Source organism: Scyliorhinus torazame, chromosome 6 (assembly GCF_047496885.1).
Source record: "Scyliorhinus torazame isolate Kashiwa2021f chromosome 6, sScyTor2.1, whole genome shotgun sequence".
Lineage (NCBI taxonomy): Eukaryota > Metazoa > Chordata > Chondrichthyes > Carcharhiniformes > Scyliorhinidae > Scyliorhinus > Scyliorhinus torazame.
In genome coordinates, this window is record NC_092712.1 from 299,634,885 (window position 1) to 299,657,485 (window position 22,601).

The 22,601-nt window shown below is 42.0% G+C and overlaps 1 protein-coding gene across 2 annotated transcripts; it reads left to right on the forward strand.

Annotated features, from left to right (window-relative positions):
- The first annotated feature begins 552 nt into the window (after nucleotides 1-552).
- Nucleotides 553-18,630, forward strand: irf4a (interferon regulatory factor 4a). Of its 2 annotated transcripts, none has more exons than XM_072509913.1 (9): nucleotides 553-615; nucleotides 5,685-5,881; nucleotides 8,548-8,734; nucleotides 8,968-9,053; nucleotides 9,158-9,293; nucleotides 10,794-10,901; nucleotides 14,854-15,216; nucleotides 15,932-16,047; nucleotides 18,047-18,630. In XM_072509913.1, exons 2-9 carry the CDS (start codon nucleotides 5,687-5,689, stop codon nucleotides 18,185-18,187), a joined length of 1,332 nt encoding a protein of 443 aa, XP_072366014.1. In that variant the 5' UTR covers nucleotides 553-615; nucleotides 5,685-5,686; the 3' UTR covers nucleotides 18,188-18,630. The 2 variants fall into 2 exon arrangements, with proteins under 2 accessions (XP_072366014.1, XP_072366013.1); XM_072509912.1 differs by lacking the exon at nucleotides 553-615 and adding an exon at nucleotides 5,147-5,232.
- Nucleotides 18,631-22,601: the final 3,971 nt, after the last annotated feature.

Below are 22,601 nucleotides of genomic sequence, written 5' to 3' on the forward strand. Positions count from 1 at the left end.
CTGGACTTCTGAGAACCACAGCGGCGGGTTAAATCCGATAGGTGCGCGCTTGGAGAGGAAGAAAAATGCGCTGGCATGTTATGAGAACTGTGATTAACTGGCTTGACCGTAAATTCAGAGAAAGGCGATGAGCAATGTTTAAGAAATTACCCATTAAGCTGGGACATGTGTAACCTTTTAAAATATGAATGTTTTTTAGACGGGCAGGAAATGCAGTCACAGACACCCCGCATAATAAGTATTGCCCGATTCGAGCGCATTCCTCTACCAGTAGATATTAGTTAAGTCCTTACTCATTCCTGACTTAATTAGTACTGGCGTGCCCATTTCAGTTAGAAGCAATTCTATTGACAAGTCAGACGGTGTGTTGACTGGCCAGACTCACGACATTTAACACAACACTGCTGCTTGTGGTAAGTGGGAAGCATTTACCTTCCTTTCTGTTCTAACAGGGTACTTACTAAAAAAAATCACTCGATTACAAAAGTAATCTTAATCATTTATGCTTAAAACGCTTCAATTTCCATGTATGTTTTTGCTTTGTGCAGGAATTCAGGTGTGAGGCTCAACCCGTGATGAAAAGCGAATGTTCACAAGGAACAGGGATATAATCAGGTCAGTGTGAAACATTGCCCCTCGTCTAAATCATCTATTTTCCCCTGATACGGTTAAACCGAGGGAAAATATAGGTACATGTGGAAATTCGAGAGCAATTGCTCTTGCAAAATTGAATATGCACCCACGTACGCACATAGAGGCGAAAATGTGGAGCATTGTAAAGTTAATTCCACAGTGTAGTTAGAAATATCCAGATGAAAGTGCGCAAGGATTAGTCAACAGTCCTGTCGCTAAAACTCCAAGCAGCGTTGGGGGTTTTGCAGAGGGCACAGGGATACAATAACAAAAATCAAGGCTGGAAACTAAAACCTTGCTGCTTTAAATAGGCCATCGGTGTTATTTTGACAAAACAATGCCAGGTGCGTTTATTTGTACAGTTCTTTGTTTTCCTGTTTTTCTCTGTACTTTTTCGTGATGTCATTTCGGGAATCAGCATTGTAAAGGCGGGCGCCCAAACGCTTGATCTTATTCTTAGTAGCGGTGGAAAATCAAACCGCAGGTGTTGTTCAAGTTATTCTGCTTTAGTCCTTCGCTTGATGTTCTTTTCAGGAACGTGCTAATACAGTGTAACATTCCTCTTTTTGCGTTGTTATCCTGGTTGTAATTTTAATTCTTGAGTGCAATAGTTGGATAACTCAGAGCCCTTCGACCAATGGCGTTCAAACAGACTTGATGTGTAGTGAAAATTGCACTTTTTCTCACAACCTACCGTAACGGATACTGTCCTGAGAACAGAGGGTATAAAGATATTAAATAACTATTTTACAATTATGTTTTAATAGAAATATGTTTAAAAGGCTGTGGGGCTGATAATGATTCTTTAAGCTTGCTAGCCCGCTTATTTTGCAGTTCCTAGCCCGCTATCTCCTCAAGCATCTTATCTTAATCGATACCCAGAAACTATCAGTGCTGAATTCTCTGGTTCCAATTAGTTCCACACAATGTGTTCCTGCAGAAAGTGAGTGCGTTTTCAGAAACTCCCACTCTAACCACTTTTGATAACGAGCAAAGCTTGTTATGTAACCCGGTCATCTGAAGGCAGCTCTAGTAACTTCTTTAGAAGAGTTGGACTTTTCGAGAGCAGCAGAGTTGATCAGTAGGATTTTGTTGCGCGGCATCCGATTAGATCCATGTATCTTAGATACAAATAGGGCGCTCATTTGAAGCCCGTCATATATCAAGAGCACCAATTAAGGAAGGTGTGCTTGTTTCGAACACTTTGTCCGATTTCTAATAGAATGAATGGTGAATGCTATGATGATGATGATAAACTGATGATGATGATGATGATAAACTAAAGAACGTTTTCAGAATGCAAACTCTTCATCCCGCTTTACTTAGCCAATAAGATACCTAAAAACGTCACGGTTTATGTGGTTATTTGAAAACATGCTCCATGAAATGTTTCATTTCCCTGCATTACCCTCACCCCCCTCGATTGTTCCATTTATTCCAAGAATGGATATTATGCGCGGAGCCACCTTCCCTCCTCCCATTTAATAAAACAATGCCTCCCAACTTGAAACGAATTTAGCAAATTCTGTAAGTACAATGTCGACCAAATTTCCTCCCCAAATCCCGGACCCATCTCTCGAAAGGGGAGTAATAATAATCATAATCTTTATTATTGTCACAAGTAGGGTTACATTAACACTCCAATGAAGTTACTGTGAAAAAAGCCCCTAGTGAATTAGAATGTCACACCAATTACTCTCCCACCCAAGTCTTTCGACAAAGGGTGGTGGTTAATGGGAAATGTTCAGACTGGAGTCCAGTTACTAGTGGTGTACCACAAGGATCTGTTTTGGGGCCACTGCTGTTTGTCATTTTTATAAATGACCTGGAGGAGGGCGTAGAAGGATGGGTGAGTAAATTTGCAGATGACACTAAAGTCAGTGGAGTTGTGGACAGTGCGGAAGGATGTTACAAGTTACAGAGGGACATAGATAAGCTGCAGCGCTGGGCTGAGAGGTGGCAAATGGAGTTTAATGCAGAAAAGTGTGAGGTGATTCATTTTGGAAGGAATAACAGGAAGACAGAGTACTGGGCTAATGGTAAGATTCTTGGCAGTGTGGATGAGCAGAGAGATCTTGGTGTCCATGTACATAGATCCCTGAAAGTTGCCACCCAGGTTGAGAGGGTTGTTAAGAAGGCGTACGGTGTGTTAGCTTTTATTGGTAGAGGGATTGAGTTTCGGAGCCATGAGGTCACGTTGCAGCTGTACAAAACTCTGATGCGGCTGCATTTGGAGTATTGCATGCAATTCTGGTTGCTGCATTATAGGAAGGATCTGGAAGCATTGGAAAGGATGCAGAGGAGATTTACCAGAATGTTGCCTGGTATGGAGGGAAGATCTTACGAGGGAAGGCTGAGGGACTTGAGGCTGTTTTCGTTAGAGAGAAGAAGGTTAAGAGGTGACTTAATTGAGGCATACACGATGATCAGAGGATTGGATAGGGTGGACAGCGAGAGCCTTTTTCCTCAGATGGTGATGTGAGGGGACATAGCTTTAAATTGAGGGAGATAGATATGACAGATGTCAGAGGTAAGTTCTTTACTCAGAGATTAGTAAGGGTGTGGAATGCCCTGCCTGCAACAATAGTGGACTCGCCAACACTAAGGGCATTCAAATGGTCATTGGATAGACATATGGATAATTAGGGAATAGTGTAGATGGGCTTTAGAGTGGTTTCACAGGTCGGTGCAACATCGAGGGCCGAAGGGCCTGTACTGCGCTGTAATGTTCTATGTTCCCTAATGAATCTGCAAGATGTAGCTGTGCCTATGGTTAAGACATCCAGATAATTATTGCAGAAGTAATAAGGAAATAAGGCACTGACAGAGTAAAGGGCACGGGAATTCTGGAATTGTGTGTCTTCGCTCTCTGTTTCTCCCCCTCCCCCCACCGCCTCCCAGAGTGCAATAATGAAGTGAGACCCACTGGAGAACAACCTTCTTCGAATTGCAACGGCCACTGTTTGACTCGGGTGAAATGTCACAGGCAGAACAAATATGCAAAATAGTCCAGTGTTTGGAATTTCTAACCGCACGAAAATTATTCCGTGCGATCAATCGGGAAACAAATATATCACTCATCTCAATGTCATTAATTATGCGAAATGAAAATCTTGGCTTGACTGTTCCCTTCCAGGGAAAGGGGGGGGGGGGGGGCTTCGCGATGAGGTTTCAATCGTCAGTCTGGTCACTGCAGAAGGGCGAAGGTTTTTTTTTGAAAGTTCATACATGGGCTCTCGAAGTCCCCAGGAGGTGGCGGTACTGAATTAGTTCTTGACACAAACCCAGGAAATGGCAGCACCACGCTTACTTCTCAATACAGATGTGTCTGCAAAAGTAATAATGCAATACTTTTAAAATATGCATTGCTGTGTCAGAAAAGCACGCAGGTGGGGAGCTGCAGACTTGTTCAACGGCATCTATCGCCTGCAAAATGGCATTTTGTGATTGATGCCCTGCAATTGTCTCCACTCCCCGCCTCTCCTGAAGACATACCCCTCTCATCGTTTTGTGACGTCCCCCATGTGGCCTGGGCTATTTCGTCCAAGTGACAGTTATTCCTGCATCCACCTAGACAGTGAGCATTGCCAGACTAGTTGGCTATGTCAAGTTGGCAACTTGATTCTTGAGAGCCAGGTCTCCCTCGGGTGGCGAAGCAGCGAGACGCGAATTGGAATCACGTCTGATATTCCCCTCCCAGAGGTTGCTGGGGCAAATTGCAGGGCCAGCATTGCCACTTGGCTAGCCAACCCCAGCCTGGGAGATGTTGCTGGTCTGTCAAATTGAGTTAATCCGGTGTTTAATCAAGCGAAACTAATATTGTCACAACACCTCAAACTAATCCATGCTTAAGAGCTACCTAACATTCAGATAGGAAGATGATTGCAATGGTAGGATAATTCACTCTGGAACGGGGGGATCTTGGAATATCTCAACTGGGGGAAATCAGCAGTTTAACACTATAATAACAATATAACTGCTGGTTCCCCCAGTTGAGATTTTCCAAAATGCCCCCCCACCCACTAGTGAATTATATGTTCTGCCATTCGCTACCAGATTGTTTTAGTCCCTTTAATATTATTTATATTCGATTTCCTTCAGAAGGTTATACTGGGCATATGATGTATAGGGTGGTACGGTGCCCAATTCTGATCTGAGCGTTGTGCCGCTACGGTTAGTATTCCAGAGAATCGCTGCCTTGTGATGGCCCCTGTGCGGACTTTCCAAAATTCAGATAAATTTACCATCTATCGGCTGCTCTGATCTGTGATTTTTTTCTGAAAGAAAAAAGAAAAACAAAAAAAAAACAGCCGATCTGTCAAATTCACCTGACAAACAAACACGTTAGGAATGTTTCGTAGTTTGAAATGGAGCAATTTTGTGTGCCGCCGGGGACTTTTTTTTTTAACCCTCCCAGGCTGTGACATAAAAACACTTGGGTCAGCGACGTTGATTGACAAACAGCAGCTCCGCCTCCTGGATGTACACATATATATGTGAGATAGTTCCTTGTCAGATCCTGTACCGTGTGGATCTGCTACATCGCAACCAGTCAAACAAAGTCAAACCAAAAAAGTGAAGTTAGTTGCCGAGCACCGGGTAAGGCTAAAGAGTTGGGTCAGGACTCCTAAACCGAGGCGGCCACTTTTGCATTGAGGAGTTTGTTTGCTTATTTTTTTGGTTTTACCATTTTAAATATTGACTGGGGTGGCGACTGTGGGTTCTACAACAGGATCTTACCGACTTTTAAACAAGAGAGAGCAAATCTAGGCTTGGGACAGGGGGGCAGAGCCCCCGGCTTTGTGGGTGTGTGATGACTTTCCATTTTAATAGCGTTTCAAAATGTATTCTATCCATTGGACATTGGATCAGCTTGCCTAATGCTCGCTGTGAGTGGCAAATGGTGCTGGGGGGGGGGGGGTTAATCCTCTGCACACATTCCTGCAGAGATTGTTAGGATTATTATTGAGCTGTAGTATGTTTTTTGTTTGCTTGCATGCACCTTTTATATGCGGTTCTTTCTCTCTCTCCCTATAATGTGTGTTATGTAGAAATGAACTCAGACTGTAACATGGCTCCTGTAACTTCTGGAAACGGTAAACTTCGCCAGTGGTTGATTGACCAGATTGACAGTGGGAAATATCCCGGCCTCATCTGGGAGAATGAAGACAAGTCCATTTTCCGCATTCCTTGGAAACACGCCGGGAAACAGGATTACAATCGAGACGAAGACGCGGCACTTTTCAAGGTAACAATTTCTGCCACTTGGTTTTGGCGACTTCTGCGCTGCTTCTTTACTTCTGATTTTATTTTATTGTTGCTCTCTCTCTCTCATGGGGGAAGGTGCTAATTTCCTCTTTTTCTGATTTTGTGTCGGTGCCTTTTCCGCTTTGAGTGCAGTGTAGTTTGTGTAGATCAGCCTGGTCCGACTGACTTTGCCAGATCCCAGTCGCCGTGGGTTCGAGGGCGTCTCACCCCTGTCCGCTCTGTGTGTCTCCACATGACCCCCCCCCCCCCCCCCCCACACACACACACACCACCACCACACAGACACACACACACACTCTCTCTCAGTATCCAGGGCCGCATGGTTGCTGCAGTTTCCCCCTGGCGCACAGAAGGTTGCTGAGCGCTGTTGTGTAGCCATGTGATCTGACACCCGTCTCTTACAAGTTCATCAACAGGGTCCTGGGTGAGAGAGAGAGATCAAAGGCCACCTCCTCCTCTCTTCTCATTCAGACAGATGAGGCAAAGTGGTATTTCCAAGCTTTCCACCACAGTTGTAGGTGGCGATGCTGGAGATAGTGAACTCTGCAACCCAACACTATTCTGACAACACGCGTTGCTTTCTATTACCCGGTGACTTGCTTCAACGCAGAGCTTTACTTTCAGGAAAAGCGACAGCCTGTAGGCGTGAGTGAACAACTGCGGTCTAAAGTTTACAATTTGCGGTAGGTTTGGACAGCGACACCGATAAAACCTTGCCCCTTTAGCTTCAGGGAAATGCAACATTACCAAGAAAGAGGTTTGAGTACCTCTGAAAACATTGGCCCGTGGACAGAAAAAGTCACTGGGGTGACTCACTGCCTTCACCAATTCGAGATATGATAATGAGTTATTCCCACAGGTTTCTTGCAAACGGGGTGTTGGGAGAAAGCGTGTTTCTGAGCGACTCGGGGTTTTCTAACTTCCAGTAAAGTTATTCAGAATGCATGGGCACACAATGAGTATGATGCGTGTAAAATGCAAATTTTGTTTTTCAAGTTCTAAGACCCAGATGCTTTTTGTTGGAAAGTCTCTTTTCAGTAAGATGATTGTACATGATTTTGCTTGGATAGTACCTAACAGTCTGAAGGGTTTTAAACAGTAGGTCATTGAAAATTAGAAGATGAAGTTTCCCAAAGTGAAAATGTCCCAACGTTATTGGTGTGGTAGTATGGGGTAAATCCACTTTTCCACCATGATGATGCCACATATTATGTGCTCAGAGCGTGTCCCTTGTGTTTCCTATGCAAGGTGGATGGATGTCTTGTGATTCAGTAGGCAGTGCCTATCATCTACAAGCTCTAGAATTAGGCAGTGCCTCTGATCTAGAAACTCTGGGATCAAGTCCCACTCCAGGACTTAATGATCACGGGAGGAATGTCCATGACCTGATTCAACAGGTTGATAACCAACCTGCTATTGCTTCCCCACAAGCCCCCAAAGGGGAGAAAATGTGTGTGAAGGTAACAAATATGTATCTTAACTATGTTAATTACAGTTAAGTTCAAGATAGATAAGCAAGCATTTAACACGGATACACAGTGTGTCCTGAATTGCTAGTGCATAAATATTATGATTTTGGAGGAATGAAGGAGGAAGAGAATCAATGGAGAAAATACGTTCTGATGAAAATGTTCTTAATCCAGTCACAGTCTCAGTAGTTTGGGAAGTATTTGAACCATAAAGCCATAGAATGCCTGCGGTGCAGAAGGAGGCCATTCAGCCCATACAGTCTGCACTTAGGCCCACTTCCGCCCCCCCTCCCCCCCCCCCCCCCGCCCTATCCCAATAACCCACCTAACCTACACATCCTTTGACACTAAGGGGCAATCAGTTGGCAATCCACCTAACCTGCACATCTTTGGACTGTTGGAGGAAACTGGAGCACTCGGGGGGAACCCGCACAGACACAGGGAGAACGTGCAAACTTCACACAGTCACCCAAGGTCGGAATTGAACTTGGGTCCCTGGCTCTGTGAGACAACAGCGCTAACCACTGTGCCACTGTGCCACCCTAAGCATTGGAAGCATTGGAAAGGGTGCAGAGGAGATTTACCAGAATGTTGCCTGGTATGGAGGGAAGATCTTATGAGGAAAGGCTGAGGGATTTGAGGCTGTTTTCGTTAGAGAGAAGAAGGTTAAGAGGTGACTTAATTGAGGCATACAAGATGATCAGAGGATTGGATAGAGTGGGCAGTGAGAGCCTTCTTCCTCGTATGGTGATGTCTAGCACGAGGGGACATAGCTTTAAATTGAGGGGAGATAGATATAAGACAGATGTCAGAGGTAGGTTCTTTACTCAGAGAGTAGTAAGGGCACGGAATGCCCTGCCTGCAACAGTAGTGGACTCGCCAACACTAAGGACATTCAAATGGTCATTGGATAGACATATGGACGATAAGGGAATAGTGTAGATGGGCTTTGGAGTGGTTTCACAGGTCGGTGCAACATCGAGGGCCGAAGGGCCTGTACTGCGCTGTATTGTTCTTTGTTCTATACATTTCTTTGGCAATAAATTGTACAGTGTTCATGCAGGTTAATCATTTGTCTTACTGTTTTACACAGTATGGATACACATTTGATGTTTATGAAATGGAGTAGATGTTAGTGATTTGCTAATCTCATTCTTTGCAAATAATTTCTCCCAAGGCTTGGGCACTTTTCAAAGGCAAATTTCGTGAGGGAATTGACAAACCAGATCCCCCAACATGGAAGACCAGACTAAGATGTGCCTTAAATAAGAGCAACGATTTTGAAGAATTGGTTGAACGTAGTCAACTTGACATCTCAGATCCATACAAAGTGTACAAAATTATACCAGAAGGAGCAAAAAAAGGTATTTAATCACACTAACTGGCTGTCTCAATTAGATGTGTTTTTATTTGGGGGGTTGGAGCTAGAACAGGGAGGGCAAAATGATTGAACAAACTTAAAACAAAACACCCTCCTGACAGCCTCTTAATGCCTTAACTTTCAGGATTATGGGGAATTAAAGGAATTGATTTCCTCATAATGTAATTCAAGTTTCTGTACATTTATTCACATTGCCATTTTGTCTTTTTCATTTAGGGGGGTCAAAGCAAGCAAACATAGAAGATCCTCAAATGCTAATCAACCACCATTCTTACCCTACATATCCTTCAATGCCCCCTCAGGTAAGTGAGATCCTGGAATTTAATTCATTTCAGATAGCAATTAATATTATATCTCTTTGTGCAAAAAATGTGAAAAGCACTCAGTACTTTATTATCGCTTTCAGATACCCAACTATATAGTACAGCATGAACGTAGCTGGAGGGAATATGAACAACCACATCCAGAACTCTCGTATCAGTGCTCAACAGTGCCATTTCCTCCACGGAACCACCATTGGCAAGGACCTGGTTGTGAAAATGGTAAGGTTTCCCCCACTTGCCTGTGTTATGCAATCCAATTAATTGCAGGGACATTAATTATGTTAAGCTGTTAATAGTAGCCATGATGTGGAGATGCCTGCTTTGGACTGGGGTGGGCACAGTAAGAAGTCTTGCAACACCAGGTTAAAGTCCAACAGGATTATTCGGAATTATGAGCTTTCGGAGCATAGCTCCTTCATCTGGTGACTCACCTGCTGAAGGAGCTACATTCCGAAATCTCGTGATTCCAAATAAACCTGTTGGACTTTAACCTGGTGTTGTAAGACTTCTTACCAAACCTATTAATATGCAGAGAAGTGCGTCTCCCCTCATGTTGGGATAGCTTATTATCAGTTACCAGTTCTAAATGCAGGAAGATATCGTAACCTCACCCTGAAAATTACACCCTTACGCTAAGCTACAAACATTTTCCCTCCCCCTTGCTGCTGTAACTTGTCTTCAGACCCTGCTCTTAGGTAGCTGTCCCAATAGTTCTGTGCAGTGAATCCATTCAATTTGCTGCTCTCGTTTTTACTTTCAATGCATGCAAGGTGGAGCAGAAGAGAGGGGAAGCAATTCACAGACTTGGTAGGATCCTTTAACAAGTTACGTATTGATCCACTCATTGGCAAACTCAGTTATGTGTCAGCAGTGGCCCAGTCATCTTGAACGTTAGAAGGTTAGGGTGTCAAGTTCCACCCCAGAACCTAGCACAGGACTCACAATTGACTCTCCAGTGCTGCACTATTGAAGGTGTTGTCTTTTGAATGATACATGGAACTGAGTTATTTTATGGACCATCAGTCCTTTTATGTGGGTGTCTCAGATCCCACAACACTATTTCAAGAACAGCAGTGGTACTATCTCTAGTGTTCTGGCCAATATTAACCCCTCATTCAACATCACAGAAACAGCTTATCTGGTCATTACCATATGATTGTTGTTGGAACTTGCTGTGCATGAAACTCTCTACCATTTCCTCTGACCACAACAAGGACAACAAGGAGAAAGCACTTCATTGACACAAAAATGCTTTGCGACTCTTTGGTCAGGAACATCTTTCTTTTATTGCATTTCTATCAATTAAAGTGAATTATGAAAATCTATTGCATAACTTTCTCCACAATCGACATATCCCTACAATGATGCAGATATAATAGAGTCCAAAGATGTGCACATTAGGTGGGTTGGCCATGCTAAAACTGGCCCTTAGTGTCCAGGGATGTGCAGGTTGGATGGGGTTATGGGGATGGGGCAGGAGAGTGGGCATGGGTAAGGTGCTCTTTCAGATGGTCGGTGCAGACTTGGTAGGCTGAATGGCCTCCTTCTTCACTGTAGGGATTCTATGATTCTATGTTTACCAAGATGGAAAAACACTTCAGCTAATATAAATCCTGCACTTACATTTCTATTTAGATTGATAATGCAATGCAATTAATTTTAATTGTAACAGCACTCTAAAACCAGCAGATCATTTAAATTGTTCTGCATGTACTGCAGGTTATCAGGTAACGGGATCATTTTACGCTTGTGCACCTACTGAATCTCAAGCACCTGGTATTTCAATCGAGCCGAGTATGAGGTCTGCTGAAGCACTGGCCCTTTCAGGTAAGTTTATGTATGTGGTGAATGCATGACAGCAGTACTTAATCAATGTTTTTGTGACTCTCAATTTGACTGTTTAATGCTATTCTGGTTGGCTTCCCATCTTCCACCGTCCATAAAATTGAGCTCCTCCAAAACTTCTGCTGCCCACACCTGAACTCACACAAAATCTCATTCACCCATCTTTACCCTCACTGATCTAAATTGACTCCTGGCCTGGCAATGACTCAATTAAGAGGTCTCATGGCACAGTGGTAACATCCCTACCTCTGGACCAGAAGCTCTGGGTTCAAGTCCAATGCTAGGACTTCTTGAGCATGGAAAGAGTATTCATAAAGTGATTCGAGGGGCTGATAATCAGTTCAGAAAACTTTCCAGTATTCCCCAAAGGGAAAAGAAGTGTGCGGATGAAGTTATTGTTAAAATAAAAGTGACTCAATTGTAATATGCACAGCCATGTTTTCTAATCGCTCACCCTTCTCAATCTCTGTTACGTTCTCCAGCCTCAAAATCTCTGTTCTTCCTCGACTCTGGTCTCTAGCATATTCCCCCCTTTCCGTTGCTCCATCATTGGCAGCCTTCAACTACCTAGGCCCTAAACTCTGAAGTTCTCCCTCTAAATCTCTCCAGTTGTCTTGCTTAAACCAACCTCTTTGAACAACCTTTTGGCCACCTGCTCTAAAATTTCCCTATGTGACTTAATATCAAATTTTGTTCGATTAAGCAACATGCCTTAAGACATTTCACTGCATTAAAAAGAACTGTATAAATTCAAATTGTTGTTGGCAAAAACTTTCGTTATTTTAAAGAATGGATCAAAGTGATTGGTAACTACCAATGTCTCAAACGTGGTCGTGAACAGATAAATCAATCATTTTGCCTATTTTGTGTAGGAATTAGAAAGCTACAAGAAATCTTCACTATTTTTGTTTGAAGTAGTTCTCCAGCTTTTATTTATCCAGATTTTGCAAAATGCATATTGTTTTTTAAAAAAAACAATTTTTATTAAATGTTTTCATAAAATATCAATAAGAAAATGAAAAAAGAACCCAACAGGGTTAAGTCTAAAACACAGCCCAGAAAAACAACCCTCCCCCACCCCCTGTACATAAATAATAAATTAACATTAACACCCCGACTTAATACAACAAGTATATACACCCCCTCAGACCCTCCAGTGTAAATAACAAAAACAAAAAATAATAAAGTGACCCCCCCGCCCCCGAGTTGCTGCTGCCATTGACCAGTGTCTATCTCTCTGCCAGGAAGTCTTAAGAACAGTTGCCACCGCCTAAAGAACCCTTGTACCGACCCTCTCAAGGCGAATTACACCCTCTCCAACTTAATAAACATATCGTTGATCCAGGATTCCACGCTTGGGGGCCTCGCATCCTTCCACTGAAGAAGAATCCTTCGCCAGACTACCAGGGACGCGGAGGTCAGATTTCCGGCCTCTTTCGCCTCCTGCACTCCCGGCTCCTCTGCCACCCCAAATATTGCGAGCCCCCAGCCCGGCTTGACCCTGGATCCTACCACCCTTGACACCGTCCTCGCTACGCCCTCCAAAATTCCTCCAGCGCTGGGCATGCCCAGAACATATGGGTGTGATTTGCTGGGCTCCCTGAGCACCCAACACACCTGTCCTCACCCCCAAAAAACCGACTCATCCTTGTCCCGGTCATATGTGCCCTGTGCAGCACCTTAAACTGTATGAGGCTGAGCCTCGTGCACGATGAGGAAGAGTTCACCCTCCCCAGGGCATTTGCCCACGTCCCCTCCTCAATTTCCTCTCCCAACTCCTCCTCCCACTTAGCTTTTACTTCCACCACCGAGGCCTCCTCCTCCTCCTGCATCACCTGGTAAGTTTCCGAGATCTTCCCCACTCCCCCCACCCCCCCCCGAGAGCGCCCTGTCCTGTACTGTGTGTGGCCGTAGCCGCAGGAATTCTGCCACCTGGCAAACGCCCTTACCTGTAAGTACCTGAAGGTGTTCCCCGGGGGGAGCCCGTACTTCTTCTCCAGCTCACCCAGCCTCCTGAACTTGCAAAATGCATATTGAACCACTAACAAAAATGTATTTTGGTAAATTGAAAAATGCAGTTACCTCCGAAAAATTGTCAAGTCGCATTGTATCGCAACAGCATAGAATGGCGTGAGGTTAGAGTAGATAGTATTTCAGTAATAGCAGTGAATAAGGTAATCATATTAAAAGTGACAAGTTAAATACATCATTCTCAGTCTTTCGGTGCAATAGAAAATGGACAAGGCTTTTTTGGAAACAGTAGTAAGTTCTTCCATTTTTAGCTAAGAACAATTGTTATTTCATAGAATTTCATAGAATTTACAGTGCAGAAGGAGGCCATTCGGCCCATCGAGTCTGCACCGGCTCTTGGAAAGAGCACCCTTCCCAAGGTCAACACCTCCACCCTATCCCCATAACCCAGTAACCCCACCCAACACTAAGGGCAATTTTGGATACTAAGGGCAATTTATCATGGCCAATCCACCTAACCTGCACATCTTTGGACTGTGGGAGGAAACCGGAGCACCCGGAGGAAACCCACGCACACACGGGGAGGATGTGCAGACTCCGCACAGACAGTGACCCAAGCCGGAATCGAACCTGGGACGCTGGAGCTGTGAAGCAATTGTGCTATCCACAATGCTACCGTGCTGCCCAAGGATTAACCCAAGTCTGGCATTTCAAGTGTTTAAATTTATTTCTTAACATTTAACAGCTACCCTTTTATTAGAGGAGAAGTTGGACTGTGGATGTTTAAAAAGTGAGGAATAGTGTTTTATTCGCCAATGGATATATTTGTATTTGCAATGTGTTCAATTTTAAGTTTCTGCTACTACAGCTAAGTTGCTATAAACCAATACAGCAGCTGATTGAGCACCTTGAAAATGTAATTGTCATATTTTATTAGCCTGCTTCCTAGTTTTCTTTACTTGCTATGTTGGCACTGTGATTTCCCCTCTATTTGTGTCATCCATGGTTAATTGCATTTGATTTTGCCCATTATCATTTTTTAAATGTGGATCAGCACAGTCAAAAATCTGACAATAAAGTCACTGTCCTTATGTCCACTGTTAAATCTAGCCATGCGTCCAACCATACAGTGGATGGCAGACTCTTCAGTTGGGTGCAGAAAAAGGGACGAAAGCTTTCTAAATTGGACAAGTGTGGCCTCTGATCCTGCCTGGTATTACTAAGACTTCCTTCCAGCCATCTCCAATCCCTTGAAAGTCCCTCCCTTCCCCCCAGCCCTGGCCATGAGATTGGCCTGAAGAACCAAATATAACATAGAAGATGAAGACGAAGGGAAGACTCATTTCGTTCATGAACAAAGCCAAGAAGATTAAAAAGTGGAACCGAAAATTGAATCAAAACACAAGCGCCCAGAAAATGAAAAGATCGAGATGTTAAAAGAAAAGTGTTGAGAATAAACAACCCATTCTGAAAAAAAAGTTAAGGAGGGAAAATAAGACCAAGGGAAGAAAGAAAATAAAACGGAAAAAAATTGTGAAAAGGTGACAGGTGGAAGACAAAAGTGATGTCAGAACTTGCCAAATGTAACTTTGGATTCTTGAAAAAAAAAAAGGACCTCGGGAGTCTTTATTCGGACTCCTTCAATTGTAACCTTATTCTTACCCCTGCTCATGCCCTTGATTGGCTATGCTGGTTTTAAAAGTCACCAGGATCTTCTGAATTTCAAAATGAGGGTTCTGCCTTTCGAATTCTGCAAAGCTACTTGCCATTGCCTGACCCCCCAATGAAGCTGCATATGTGAACTTATTGATTCAGTGAATCTGTGTGGACAATTACTTGGACCTGACATTGGAATATGTCCAAGCGCCTCGCAATTCCATTATTTTTTTATTTACTGAGAACTATGTCAATGACTTTGGGCTTGCTGATGTACTGAACACATCCATTTGATTTGCTTTTACAGACTGTCGGCTGCAAATTTTATTGTATTATCGAGAAACCCTGGTGAAAGAAGTGACAACAACAAGCCCCGAAGGTTGTAGGATAGCCCACGGCCAAGTTGATAAGCTATTTGCAGCTAGCAACATAGATCAGGTGCTGTTTCCCTATCCAGAAAGCAGCGCACAACGCAAGGGTATTGACAAGCTGCTCAGTCACTTGGAGAAGGGAGTCCTGCTATGGTTGGCGCCTGATGGCCTCTATGCCAAACGATTGTGCCAGAGCAGAATCTACTGGGAAGGACCTTTAGCACCATACAGTGACAGGCCTAACAAGCTGGAGAGAGACCAAGTCACAAAACTTTTTGACACTCAACAATTTTTAGCAGGTAACAGAGAGAATATGTATTTTCTACATTTATTAAAAAATCAGTCTATAAATCTAACTCTTATTTGAAGTCACTTCCTATCCAGAAATGTTGCAAAACCTATGACGCAAAGGGGAGGATTTTCCATGCGCCCCGTAACGTGTTTATGTGAATGTGCAGAGGAGCATAGAAAGACAACATTTTGTTAATGGCGGGAGGGGGGAGTCGCATTTTAAATAGTTATTTAAAAATAAATAAATTTAGAGTACCCAATTCATTTTTTGAATTAAGGGGCAATTTAGCCTGGGCCAATCCACCTACACTGCACATCTTTGGGTTGTCGGGGTGAAACCCACGCAAACATGAGGAGAATGTGCAAACTCCACACGGACAGTGACCAAGAGCCGGGATCGAACCTGGGACCTCAGCGCCATGAGGCTGCAGTGCTACCCACTGCGCCACCGTGCTGCCCATAAATAGTTATTTAATATTATAGAACTATGTCAACATTAATTTGAAAATGGTGGAACATATTTAACTTGCAATTTGAATATATCAATTAAAGAATACTTATGGGATGGATGGGTAACTAACGATCATCTTTAATTGCACCAAGTTGAAATAAGTAGATATTCTTGGCTTAGAGTTGAGCAGATCAGACATTTCCTTGTGTATGTACTTAAAACCAATATTTAAGGTTGATGAGCTGTAATAATAAGGGCTATTTTCCCCTCAGAACTTCAAAGCTATGCACACCATGGCCGCTCACTCATATCAAGGTTCCAAATTGTGTTCTGTTTTGGTGAAGAATTTCCAGATCCACAGCGATCAAGAAAACTTATCACAGCACATGTAAGTTCCCAATAAGAATTTAGCATGAAATTAACAGGGTAGAAGTGAGGAAAACAACACGCATTAAGGCATTTTATGATGTGAATTGTGAGGTGATGAGCAGAGTACTGATGATTATACATTTCAAGTGTGTGATTTATTTTCGATATGGGGTTATGTCTGGTACTTTTAGGCAATCACACAATCCTGAAAAGTTGCAAACATCCCCACTCATTTGTGTTTTTCTTTCACTTTTGCTGAACCACACTAGCCAGTTCCTCTTTACGCAGTTGTCTCAAATAGAAGTTGTAAACAATCACTTCAAAGTGAATGTAATCAGTGTCTGCGTCTGGTGACTGCTCATAGCTGCTACAAGAGGAACTGCTGTGGTGATCACAAAAAAGATGAAATGTCAAAGCCCCAAGTGTGGACAGGAGGCTGTCAATCAATGTTCATTAGAGCATGAAATGGCAGGGAGCCTGTCGGAGTGGTAGGAATGTGGCCCCCACCACTCTAAAAATGCAGGCCTATCTGATTATTAGCACAAAATGCAATTTGTATATTTCTGTAGATTTACCTCCAGAAAGTGTTAGTCGTTATATGTATCTTTTGTGATAGGATGCATGAGAATCGAAAACCACCTTTTCACGCTTCGCAGCATGACCATAAAATAGTTTTCGAAGAATAATGAATAATGTCAGACTAAATATCACATGGTGCTTACTTTCTCTCAGAGAGATTTATTTGAGTGATGATAATTTGTGCCCAATTGATAACTGAAGGAATGACACTGGGAATCAAAAAAACAGCTTTGCCTTTGCAATTCCGACTCGATGGTGAGATCACGTCATAATGTTTACGTTTTACTTAAAATTGGATTAAGATACTTGCAAAATTTTTCTGGCTCCTAAAAGGCCTCTCAGTAGTTAGGTAATGAAATGACCCCCCATACATTGCATAAGCCTGTCTCGAACATATATATTTTGAACAATTGCTCTAGTGTCTACCTTAGAATACACAGCAAGCCCAAAAGATTGGGCATCTAACCAGTTTAGGTTGCTTGTTTCTCATTCTCATCTATTGTTTCACTGGTATATATCCTTCTAAAGACATATGCCCTCCACCCTACTATTTTATCCCTCTTATCCCCTTATCTTTTGCAGGTTACCCCTAGTTCACCATAGGTACTGTTTTTAGCTAGCTACTGGGATGTACATGAGAGTTTGGGTGAAGCCTGTCCATTCAGTTTTCCTGCCCCAATCACTGGGGGAGATCCTTTGTCTTTGGGAATTTGTAGCTAGAACGCAGAGTGACTAAAATCTGAATACCTCCCTTGTCTGAGTGAGGAATCACTCCTGTAATTGTAGTCAAGTATTGGTGGTCCACTGTACAATCCTTGTAATGCCCATATATAAATTAATGAGGCACTTATGATCAATCAGGTGTGAAACATAAGTCTCTAAAAAACAAGACCTGTTTGGACAATAAAGGGGCATTCAGCATTAGTGTCATTGAGATGTCTTCTGATACTTACCAAGATGACATTTGCCTCAAATTACCTCATGTCATGTCTCTTATGTCATCCCTATGTCTGACTTGTCAATGTTGTATCTACCACATGACAAGAGCAGTCCCCACCATCACCACCTCACGGTGAACCTATTTTGACCTCTTTACATAGAACATAGAACAATACAGCGCAGTACAGGCCCTTCGGCCCACGATGTTGCACCGAAACAAAAGCCATCTAACCTACACTATGCCATTATCATCCATATCATCCTTTATTTCTTCCCCAAGCAGCTCTAGGGGAATACTCAAGGCTTCACTCCTTAAATCTTTCAAAACATTCCTCTATCTGATGGCCTAAACTTATTTGGGATTTGCATGTCAGCCATGACGTTGTGAGAAGATTTTAATGATATCCCATAGTTTGGATTCAGAAACAGGCTAAGACAATATTTTTGGTTTGGAACCACACTTGCAAGAAATATAAATGTGTCAATCATTTTGTTTTTAGATCGAACCTGTGTTTGCCAGGCAGTTTTATTACTTCGCTCAACAGAACACTGGACACCTGCTTAGAGGGTTTGATGTGCCTGATCATGCGAACAGTCCGGAGGATTATCACAGACCTATTCGACATTCAATCCAAGACTAGAATTTTGAAGACCAATCATTTTTATTGACAGATTGGACCAGCACTTTGTTCTGGAATTCCATTCAAGAAAATTCTTTTATTTTCTGTTGAACTGCAAACAGTAAGGATATATATGCAAAGCTACTGTTGAAGACTGCGCCACAGCGCTGCCCTGACAATGTCACACTGTGAATGGTAACACACTGTGACAAGCTGACTCCCAGTAGATGACTCCATTGGCCACCTTGCTGTTTAGGAATGAAAACCAATGAATTTGTCTGCTCATTGGAGAACTCTTGGTTGTGTAATCCAATGCATTTTCTTTAATTTATTTTGAAGTCAGAGATTCTCAGGGAAGTTTTGATTTTAATTTGTTTTTTACATCACAGATGTAAAAGTGAATTCTGGGATATAATATCCTAAATAAGTTGTCCAAATAATTCTACATTGAATTTTCTAAGCTGTTAAACAGTTATTTTTTCTACTAAAAATAAAGTTTTTCATAATGTTTAAGAAGATAATTGAATAAGTGTTATTCTCATGATTAGTAGTGTGCACAATGTATCACCTTCTTATTCATTTTAATGAGTGTGCAAATCTTTTGAACTGAATTAAGGGCAGGTTTGTTGAAATGCCAAAGGAAAACAAGGATTCCTCAAAATTCTACAAGTGACAATCTGCAACCAAGTTGGTTCCACAATATTGCAACTGGTTAGGCAGTAATTCAAGTGAGCAGTTTGGAGGCTTCCTGCTTTGACCTTTTTTTAAGTCCCATGTTTACCAGCTGTCATTGAGTCACTGGGGCCATTCCAGGCATGAGGCACAGAATCTGTTTCTTCCTGATACATGCTGATCATTTGCAAAAGACCTTAGATTGCTGAACCGTTGCACTACCTTTTAAAGCTTAATGTAATCCAAGTGGACATGGTTGTGTCAAAGGCACAATTTCATTTGCTGAAGTGCTTTGACCATAGAGCATCGTTTTTCTCTTCACGAACAGATAAGGGCAAAGAATGGGGCTATATTAACTGAATGATCATGAAAAAAAAAATGACAATGGCCGAGAAAGTCATTTGTTTTAATGTAGATAAGTGCGAGTTCTTGCTCTTGATTCCATTACTTATCACAATTAATGTTTGATTGCAGTAGAAAAAACTAACCTCAAGCATTGAGTGAGAATTAATAGAGATTCAGTTGAAACTATTGCCCCCCCTTTTATTTGGCAATCTATTGTTGCAAACATTGCTGCTTCAGATAGCACTGAAATAAGGACTGAAATCAAACTTGTCAAAGGGGGACGATTGGAAATACAATAACAGCATTGGTTTCTGTCGTCAGTTAGATGTGCGATATAATCCATAGAATCAGAAGGTGGCCATTCGGCCCATCAGGTCTGCACCGACGCTCTGAAAGAGCACCCCATCTACACCCTATCCCGGTAACCTCACCTAACCTGCACATCTTTGGACACTAAGGGACAATTTATCACGGCCAATCCACCTAACCTGCACATCTTTGGACTGTGGGAGGAAACCTGACCACCCGGAGGAAATCCATGCAGACATGGGAGATGTGTGAACTCCACACAGACAGTCATCCAAGGCTGGATTCCTGGCACTGTGAGGCAGCAGTTCTAACCATTGTGCCACCGTGCCACTCCTGCATGTTTAGATATTCAATTATTTTGCACCTTAGGTGCTGTGATGATGACATTTGCAACAAGGAATATAGAGCATCTGGGACCGAATGAACAGGGCAAGCAGAAAAGTATCTCCTTAAGTTTGCAAGACTGAAATTAAAAGTGCAAGGACTAAGAAGGATATGCAAATTAGAGTGAGTGAATTCCATGTCAAATCCGGTATATGAAGAAAGGGGGAAAGATTAGATTAAGAGGCAGTAGCCTAAAGCCAAAAAACCCACAATTAAAACTTAAAGGATTGAAATGCCATACCTTTACTGGTTAATTGTCAGTGCCAGAGAAGTTGATTGGCAGAGATTAACCCTTATCAATCATCACAACTGTACATAGACTGAATTAGCCAACACTGATTTTCTGTGGTGAGTTTAGTTTGTATCAAACATGCAAATACAGCAATGTTACATCATTCAAAGCATTTTGAATGTGAACCCCCCCCCCCCCGCCAAAACATATATGCGATTTTCCCGAAGCTTCTTAAACAGCAATTTTTGAGCTGAACTATGCATTTGTCCCTCATCCAAATTTGCTGAACCATCACTCATAAGAAACAGTGGGCATCATTAGCGTCACCATTATTTTCACAACTGCAATATCTGAAAACATAAAATCCCTAAAAGGAATGGGGAACCTTGGACTGCTTACGGGTAATATTGATCATATCAAGTAATGAACAGCATCTTCTGATGCATTGTAAAATGTGCACATTAAGATGCTGTGGCTCACTTAACTTTATACAAATGGAAAGTTAGGAAAAAGCAACCTGATTGATGTTATTGTGATGGACGAGTTTGACCCTATGCAAGTGCCTCTCAGTTGTAGTCTGCTGTTGGGATCAGTAAAGTGTATTCTAAGATAGGGCTGCATTACAGAAGGTGAGTCATGAATGTGGTGGTGTATGAGTTGGATTTGCATCTGCATGTGGCAGCTATGTTGTCCTCACTGGTTTATGTCGGTCCAGGTCTACCGACAGCTTTGTGAGAAATTAAGTCACTTCAGAAAGTGACATTAATGTGATTTAATTTCAAGTGCTAAACAACATAAATTAACTTGACATTAATGTTCCTCACTGTCCAGATTTTGAGAATTCTACCAATTCACTTTCCTGAGAATAAATAATATGAACAAATTAAATTCTACCTGCTGCTATACAGATAAAATGAAAATAAAAGTGAGACTTTTATACTGTCTGACGTTTTTGCTTCCAAAGCAGAAGCTGCTATAATTTATGACCAGTTGCAGGTGCTGTCAAGTTTGCTGGCATTCACTGATGTCTTTAATAACTTTTAGAAAAGGGTCCCCCGACAGGCGACACGCTCTCTGTGACCTGTTAGCTAATTGCCATCATTGCATTGTGTATACAACTGATAACTGAGGCATAGTGACACTTATTTCCTCAAACCCACTCCCTCAATCGGGATCAGGTATTCAGTATGCAGGAAATTGGGATAGAACATCGAGCCAAACCACCAGTTCATTGCTGCGTAACCAGTGATCATGGTACAAAATATGAAATGAATGACGCTCCTCCACGAGGAAGCATTCAAAATGAGAGTGGTCAGATCTGATTTCAGATGGAGCTGAGGCAGGAAGGGAAAAGAAATTGCTAGCGTGGGTTCTAGGCATAGGTTTATACATTGGAGACAGCTAGATGGGCTGAATGGCCTTATTCATTTATTTAGGTGCTACCATTTTCAGTATCATTATAAGTTGAATCCATATGCAAGCTAGAAACATTTAATACCAGTGGATCTTTAAAACATTAACTTGTGCAGAGATAGATAAAAGTATTGAGTTATATATCAGACTAGCAGACCAGAATGTTCAGTCTATTTAAACCACCAAAACACACAGGACCTAAATTTAAAATGGGCTATGGTTAATTTAATATTTTAATTATTTATTCCACCTTGAAGATGCATTAATTAAGGATTCCACATTTCCTAATGTTTAACAAACTGGCTATTATGTTTGTGGCATTAAAACACTCAGGCTCAAAATTAATCAACAGGCAATGGCGCAATTTGGTATTGAATCGGCCATCCATTCTCTGCTGTGTCTCATGTTTAATTTAGTGAATGCAGTGAAGCTGAATATCAGGCTCTGCATATAACGGAGAGCCAATCGGATATTATCTGTTTCATGCCACTGCCCAGGTGCAGTGTTTTGGAAAGCGGTGGATTAAAATTCTGGTTTTATATCTCAAACTGGCGGAGATTAAGAATAATAAGAGTTATGAACAAAAACCAAGAACTATTAATAACTGTGCCACCTCTGTGATAATGAAGGACTAAACCCTTTATTTGCAGTATTGAGGCCTTAAATAAGTTACATTCGATGACTGGCTCTTTTGAAATTTGAAAGGTGCAATTCTACAAGTGGATTGTTTTAGTAGAAGAAAAATGTAAAGGCAAACCATTTTGTTAATGCAGATATAATAGAAAAAAATATCACTAACTAATGAACTCTGCTACGGTGAATGAAAAGTTGGTTAACTGTGCATTTGCATGTGCTGTGTAATTTTACAAGTGGAATAATTGGGAATTAACAAACCTGTCATTACAATCTATTATTCACTCCAAATCTTTCCTTTTTTAGAATGGAAATTTGATTGACTCCCTAATCACACTGAATTGGCGCAATTTACGATAAAAGTGTAACCACAAAAGTTAACGTACCACAAGGTATATTTTAATATGGAGGAAAACAGGATAGAGGTAAAACCTCATGCCCTTTAGA